The sequence below is a fragment of the Triticum aestivum genome, chromosome 7B (assembly GCF_018294505.1).
Source record: "Triticum aestivum cultivar Chinese Spring chromosome 7B, IWGSC CS RefSeq v2.1, whole genome shotgun sequence".
NCBI lineage: Eukaryota > Viridiplantae > Streptophyta > Magnoliopsida > Poales > Poaceae > Triticum > Triticum aestivum.
In genome coordinates, this window is record NC_057813.1 from 687,174,433 (window position 1) to 687,181,939 (window position 7,507).

General features: G+C 47.1%; 1 protein-coding gene across 1 annotated transcript; it reads right to left on the bottom strand.

Annotated features, from left to right (window-relative positions):
• Positions 1-5,016: 5,016 nt before the first annotated feature.
• LOC123160235 (uncharacterized) lies at positions 5,017-7,217 on the bottom strand. Its single transcript, XM_044578046.1, has one exon. The coding sequence runs from the start codon at positions 7,114-7,116 to the stop codon at positions 5,230-5,232; it is 1,887 nt and encodes a 628-aa protein (XP_044433981.1). The 5' UTR covers positions 7,117-7,217; the 3' UTR covers positions 5,017-5,229.
• Between the last annotated feature and the right edge of the window lie 290 nt (positions 7,218-7,507).

Here is a 7,507-nt window from a genome sequence, read left to right on the forward strand (position 1 = left end):
ATGTTGAAGTTTTTGGTAATATATAGTGAGCATTGTTTAACAGGTGATAAAATTTTAAAATGTATATATTTTTTAATTGGTTCTTATATATTTTTAAATTCTATGGAAAATCTAACAGCCAGTTCTTATGAAAGAAGATTGATGTAAAACCATAGAAAAATAATAAAATGAAAGGAAAATTTTCAAAGGTGTGCACCACACGGCTAACCATGCATCGCAACTACGGGCCGTCCCATTATTCTTGAAGTGTGCGAAACTTCAACCATTTTTCGCTTACAGGCATCCAATAGGAGGCCTCACAACACCCTACAGCACCAAGGCGGCTAAAATCGTAATCTGTAGGGTTTATGTCAATTTTCATTTTTGGGCCTTACCTTGTTGTCCCTTTAGGCTTTTTTTTTCTAACTAGACTCCTCACTCCGCCTTTCGCCGCCCACACCTATGATCTCTCATTGGTTGATCATCTGATGGATTCTGTGCCGGTTGGAGCGTGGGGCAAAGCTTTGCCTCACCCGTAGGGAGGTAGAAGGAGGTCTCACCTTAGTCGGTGCCTCACATCGGTACTATTGGACCGGCCCAATAGTAGCCGAAGGGATGACCGTTCGTTCTTTCTTCTTCGCGTCTTTGCTTGTTAATTTTCTCTTTTTAATTTTTAACTTTGCTTATGTTTTCTAAATATTATAAATATATATGATTTAAATATTAATTTACTTAACCTTTAAAAAATCCCGTGCATTCAAAAAATATTAACACAGTGAATTTTTTCTGTTCATGCAGTTTTGAAAAAATGTTCGACCATTCAATAAAACGTTCCTGACAATTAAAAAATGATCATGTTTTCAAAAAAAGTATACATTTTTATGAAATATAAAAAAATATTCGTATAGTTTCAGAAAATATCTCTTACCATTCCAAAAATATTCATAACATTTAAAAAAAATGTGTATCCAATGTATAGAATTGTCGTGTTTTTCTAAAAAAAATGTTTCATACCATTCAAACTAATGTTCAAAATCTTTTACTAATGTTAACATAGTGGAACTTGTATTTTAAAAGTAATTCATAATGTATTCGTAAAATGCTCAACATGTATCTGCAAAATGTTCCATGTGTATACAAAAATCTTTGACTTGTATTTTAAAAGTATTCATCGTGTATACTAAAAATTGTCCAGGATCTATTTGAAAAATGTTTCACATGTAACTATAATATATTCAACGTCTATTAAAAATATATTTAATGTTTATTTGAATTCGTTTCCACATGTATTACAAATATGCTCAAACATGTATTTTAAGAAATGTTTCATATATAATAATAAAATATTCAGCATCTATTAAAAATATATGCGATGTTTATTTGAATTTGTTTTCACATGTATTACAAAAATGCTCAAACATGTATTTGAAAAAATGTTCTCATCTATTTTAATTTTTTTCAATGTGTATAAAAAATATTCAACATGTAAATAAAAAGAAGAAAAATTGTATTAGAAAAATAGACATGCAACTGAAGAAAGAAAATTAACAAAAAGAAAACCAAAAAAACAGAAAAAGAAAAACCAAACAACAAATAAAATAGAGAATATGGATAAATATATATTTTTGAGGTATTTTTTAGGGAACCTTACCAAAACCCGGCCGAAACGGATGGAAGGTGCCATGTTATTGGGCCGGCCCATCCCACATGTCTCTTGAGGCGAGACGGAGCTCTCTGTTTCACAAAGAGAGAAACATGGCCCTCACTGAAGTGTGGGCACAACCTATGACGGTGCCACAAGATCTTTTTTTTTGAGTGCCCAAGAAACTACTCAGGCTGTAATACACTCGGAGGCAACAAGGCCCTGAAGTCTGTCTCTCGGAGACAACAAGGCCCTGAAGTCTGTCGGGAACTTTAGCAATTATTTCCTGGTCTCCACTAATCCTGGCTTCAGCAGCGAGCTCGTGTGCTAGCTGGTTGCATTCCCTGGGGACGTGTGATATTTTGTATTCAGTAAAGACTGTAAGGCTAGCTTTTATGTGTAGGATCAGACCAAATAGCGGCGATCTACTTGGGTTATCAGCACTGCAAAGGTTGGTCAGAGACTTGCAGTCAGTTTCCCACACCACCGGTCCCTTGTAGAAATTTGCCAAGGACTGAAGGCCGATCAGCGCAGCTCGACCCTCCGCTTCCTCAGTCGTGCGTGAATGTGGTAGTTTCCTGCAGACTGAAGACAAGACCAAACTGGCATGATCACGGTTCACCGCTCCCGCCCAGCTATTGCCATTTTCTTGAAGAAACGTCGCGTCAGTATTGCACTTTGCCCATCCAACTGCTGGAGTCGACCAAAGTAAGCGTTGTACAACGAGGCCGCTCACCCCTGGTTTGGACAGAATCCCAGTAGTTTTGCCTGAAACTGAAAGTTCCTGGACAGAAGCAGATCCCCATTCCTCCTCATATCTCTGAAGGAATCCCACTGATCCCAATATTGACTCCTTGCCCCCTGCATGGACACAATCATCTCGCAAGTGCCAACATCTACAAAGAAGAAAGAGTATTTTAGCACGTAGATCATCTGACGCCGTGTCCAAAAGTATCTGTAACTAGTCGCGACCCGTGTAGCAGAAGCTTTTCTCTGGAGGGAGATCCCAAACTTCCCTCATGGCCTGCCTCAGAGCTCTACTTTTAGTACAGTTAATCACCGCATGATGCTCGTCCTCTGCTGCTGTACCACGAATGATGCAGGTACCATCCTGAATGATGGTTCGTCTGAACTTATTGCGCTGGGTTGCTAGGGCATTAGTTGCTACCCTCCAACCTAAAATCCTGACTTTGGGGGGTACTTTCGCCTTCCAGATCAAGTCCCATATGCTACGGTCATTGCTGGCGCTAGACGAGCTGGAGGGAGCCAAGTTCGTATGACCTTCGATGGCAGCCGCAAGTTTGTATGCACTCCTGACTGAAAAATTGCCACTCTTTTCATAATGCCACGCGATGCAGTCCGTGGCATCCACCCTCGGGATGGGGATTTTGCAGATCTCATCTGCATCAAAGGAGTGAAAAATTTGCCTTACTAGTGGCTCGTTCCATTCTTTCCTGTCCGAGCACATGAGTTGGTTTACCCATCTTAACCTCGACCTCCTTATGAATGTAGCTGTTTTCAGTCCCTCATCTCTTGGAATCCACTGGTCTAGTTTGATTTGGATACTCCCACATCTCCCACTCGCCAAATAATACCCTTTTTAAGGAGTTCTAACCCAGGATCGATTCCCTTCCACACGGGTGATGCATCAGACGCAAACACAGTGTCCAAAAGGTTGCCATTCGGGTAGTATTTTGACTTGAGTATCCTAGCACAAAGACTATTTGGGTTCTGGACCAGCCTCCACCTCTGTTTGGCAAGTAGAGCAATGTTAAAGAGGTGCATGTCCCTAAAACCTATTCCACCCGCTCTCTTCGGCATTGTCATGCATTCCCATGACATCCAGTGAACCTTACGGTGTCCATTCTCATCCCCCCACCAGAAATCGCGAATCAGCTTCTCGTATTTATCGCAAAAACCTTTTGAAAGGAGGAAAACACCCATCGTGTAGCAAGGTAGAGCTTGGACGACTGATTTGACATGTACTTCCTTTGCAGCATACGCCATATACTTTTCCGACCAATCATTACATCTTTTCCGAAATCTATCCATGATCGGCTGGAAATTATCATCCTTCATTCTCCCTTCTGGGATCGGGAGTCCCAAGTACTTGTTCTCAAAGGACGAAGAGATAACTCCCAATGTGCTTTTGATTTCTTCCCTAGTTTCAGCAGGGCAAATCTCACTGATAGAATAGAGCATTTGCTCTCACTAAGAAGTTGGCCTGTACCACAAGATCTTGAGGCCTGGAAAAATCCATATCACTTTTGATGCTCTAGCTATGGTGCACGAAATCAATAGCATTGCTTGTGGCACCTACGTTTGGGTGATGGGGAAGGAAGCAATTCACGGATGGGATTTTCATCCATGAACACACGGCTTCTAGTTTGAATGCTCATAGTTTAGTTTGAAGCGTCTTGCTGATAGCAAGTGGTTGTTTTTGACTGATCCCTGGGATTCGGTTATTGTACCTCTAAGAAGAAGACCACTTATTCTATGATATATACTGTAAAAAAGACCACTTATTCTGCTAAAAAACAACCCCGCATGGGCTTGGGCTTTGAAGGACATTACTTGTCTCCTACATACATATACGGTGGGTTCACAGCGTACCACCATTGACGAAGTGGTGATGAAATGCGTTGAGATGGTCACTGTCCGAATCTTTTTGTCGCCCATATGTTCTCCGTCCAGATCTTCCCACCGTCAACGGTTGCCGCAATGTCGACGTTAGTGGAACCGCAGATAGAGAGGGGAGAGTGATGCGGGAGACAACAAAGAGTGAGCGGTGAGGGGATTTATGGCACACCTTTGAGAAATATCGCACAGTCTCACACTCGTGCAACCGCGTGCCCTCTTTGCAATTGCTCTGATCTGACTCATCGGAAATGGTCGATTCAATTGTTCCTCTTTCTCTGAGCTGCTTTGAGGAGTGTGCGATATTGGCCAAGCCAAACGCGCACATAACCAAATAAAACGATCAATCAAACACGAGCGTGTAGGATCTGCACATTTACTCTTCCATTCATGTCTATTTTAGATGGTTCTTTTACAGGTCTAAGGAGGAGATTGATCAAGCTGTCTGTAGTGGATAGCATTAATATCAATGCATATGATACCAATGTATGATACTACCTCCATAATACATAGTGTCAAATATCAGTATCTGAGATGACCTTATTTGTTGTCATGCGTGACATATCGTAGCATAGCACTATTATGATACGGTATCATGATATTGATATGATACTCAATTCTTTCTCTCTATTTAATTCTATGTCACATCATCAAAATTGTCACGTTTTGCGTTCCTACAAGTAAAAAGTCTCTGTACTCTTTTTTGGCAAATTTCCAATATTAATTAAAAAAAATTTCTGCAAAAAAGAATGCTCATCTTCCTTTTTGCATTTGTCCAAAAAGACAATAACAAATATGAGATGAAAAGTTTAAAGTGCGTTTCATGGACAGCTCTAAACTATAGAGAGAGTTGCCGCCTGCAATTTCTTCAGCAGAATGGAATGGAAACAGCTACAGAGAAAACCATGGCAAGCAGTCACGCTCACTCACTCGTGCTATTCTTCAGTTTTTTTCTTAGCACAGTCTACTATTCAGTCGAACACAACGAGCTTCTGGTACTCCGGCCCAGCGATGGCCTTCTCCATGACGGCCCTCGGTGACAGGATGTATTCGCCCTCGAGGAACAGCTTCACCATATTCTTGGAGAAGCCGCTCACGAGCGCCACCCCCTTCTGATGCGCCGTCACCGGCACCGAGTCTGAGTCGCGCAGGTTCCAGAAGACGATCTGCGGCACGGCGTCGCCGTACCCGGCCTCAGAATACTTCCTCGTGATCGCCTCGTAGTCGGTCTCCCACGGCCTCGACGACGCCTGGTCGAACTCCATGTCGCTGAACACGAACACCTTCTTCACCATGCGCTCCGGAGGGACCTTGCCGGCGACGGCCACGCGCAGGAGCTGGTCGAACACCGCCTGGAAGTCGGTGTTCATGTCCCATTGCATCTCGCGTATGAATTGTGTCTTCTCCGCGAGGGTGTCGCCGGAGATGTGGTGCAGCTGCGGCTGCCCGCTGAAGGTGATGACGCGGTGGCGCCATGGCTCGTCGCAGAGCTCGGAGAGGAGGAGGCCGAGCGCGACGCATACGTCCATGGGGAGGCCGTTCATGCTGCCCGACACGTCGCAGACGGCGAGGCAGTTGTTGAGCTTGCCCAGCGCCAGCAGGTCCTCAACCATCCGCTTCCACTGCAGGTCCGCGGCTCCATCGTCGTCGTAGGCGGACTTCAGGATTTCGTGCGGCAGCAGAGCGCCCGCCGCGATCTTCGCCTTGCCGGACTTGACGTCGGCGAGGTAGCTGTTGAAACGATCTTCGTCGTGCTCGAGGAAGAGGTCCTTGTAGTTCTTCATCGCGACGGAGGCCACGCGCGTGTACACCACCTCGCCCCACGCGCGCGCCGAGATGAAGATCTCGGGGAGCTTGAGGGCATGGCGCAGCGGCACGTACGCGTCCTTGCGGAGGCGCTCTCGCGCGCGGTAGGCATAGTACGCGTCCGGCAAGTCCTCGGGAAGATCGGGCGCCGAGCCCTTGGGGAAGAGGCGGCGCGCGATGGCCTCGCAGATGAGCGTGGAGCGGTCGTAGCAGCTGTCGATCGACGGGCACCATTTTCCGGCAAGCGAGAGGTCGATGTTGCCATCCGAGAGCTTCTTCATGTCCTCAGCGAGTAGGGCGGCGAACACGTCGGCCGTCATGTCGTGCAGGAGGCGGTAGTTCGGGTCCCGGGCGTACCTCTCGACGGCTCTCGCCGCTGCATCCGCGCGCTTCTTCCTGCGCTCGACGGCGGCCTGGGCGGCCTCCTCCTGGTCGCGCTTCAGGCTGGCAGCAATGCGCGCCTCGCTCGTACCCCCGTACATGGACTCTTCCGAGTCTTCGCTCCACTGCTTCTTTGGGGTGCTGGCGGTGGTGGAGACACCGCCATGGATGATGCGGTGGAGGATCTCGGGGAGGTCCTTGAGGTATCCGAACTCGGCCACCGGGCGCGCGTTGAGGGCGAGCGTGGCGGGGTGGGAGCCATGCATCCAGAGCGCGGCGGCGTAGAACCCCTCCCGGTCGGACTTGCCGGTGCCGCGCACGCCACGGAGGTTGCAGGCGAGGCGGAGCGCGGTGGTAGGCTCGGCGGCCCAGGCGTTTGCGAGGAGAGATGACACGGTCTCGGCCGGGGTGTCGGGAACGACGTGGAAGAAGAAGTCGAGGCAGGGGTCACCCGAGGTGGCGAACGTCGGGGAGTTGTTCTCCGTGCACGTCTTCGCCGGCGGCGTCGGGGCAGGCTTGTTGAAGTTGGCGTCGAGCAGGTCCACGAACTGGTCGCCGGTGGCGGCCGCAGCTGCCGTTGCGGCGAGGCTCTCGGCCGGCGGACCGCGCAGGGTGTAGGAGACGGCCCTGCGGCACGCCGCAGCCGCCGCCGCCGCCGCCGCCGCCGCCATGATGATCGATCGGTTTGGTCTGGGTGAGGGTTTTGGCTCTGGGTTTTGGGGGGATTTTTAAGATCGTAGATGTCGTGATTAGTTTAGAAGAGACGGATTTTGCGGTGGATCGTGCAGCATTTGTGGAAGGTTTTGCTAATTAAGCCGATCCTTATCCTCGGAATTGGGCACGCTAATTTGTCGCTGGAGCCGTTTTATTTTCCTAGCTCGTATATATGCATCTCTCTTTCCTTTTCCTTTTTTTTTTGAGGGTAACCTCTTTCCTTTTCCTTGGAAGGTTTATAGTACGATAATATGTTTTGACGCAAGTGTTATCGAATTCAAAATTCTTTTAAATATTTCAGGCCCAAAAAATCTGAAAAATCCGTGATCTTCTGGAAACCGTTTTTTC

Bases quoted from the DNA above. Each gene is read 5' to 3' on its own strand.
- LOC123160235 (XM_044578046.1), bottom strand. From the start codon at position 7,116: ATGGCGGCGGCGGCGGCGGCGGCGGCGGCTGCGGCGTGCCGCAGGGCC.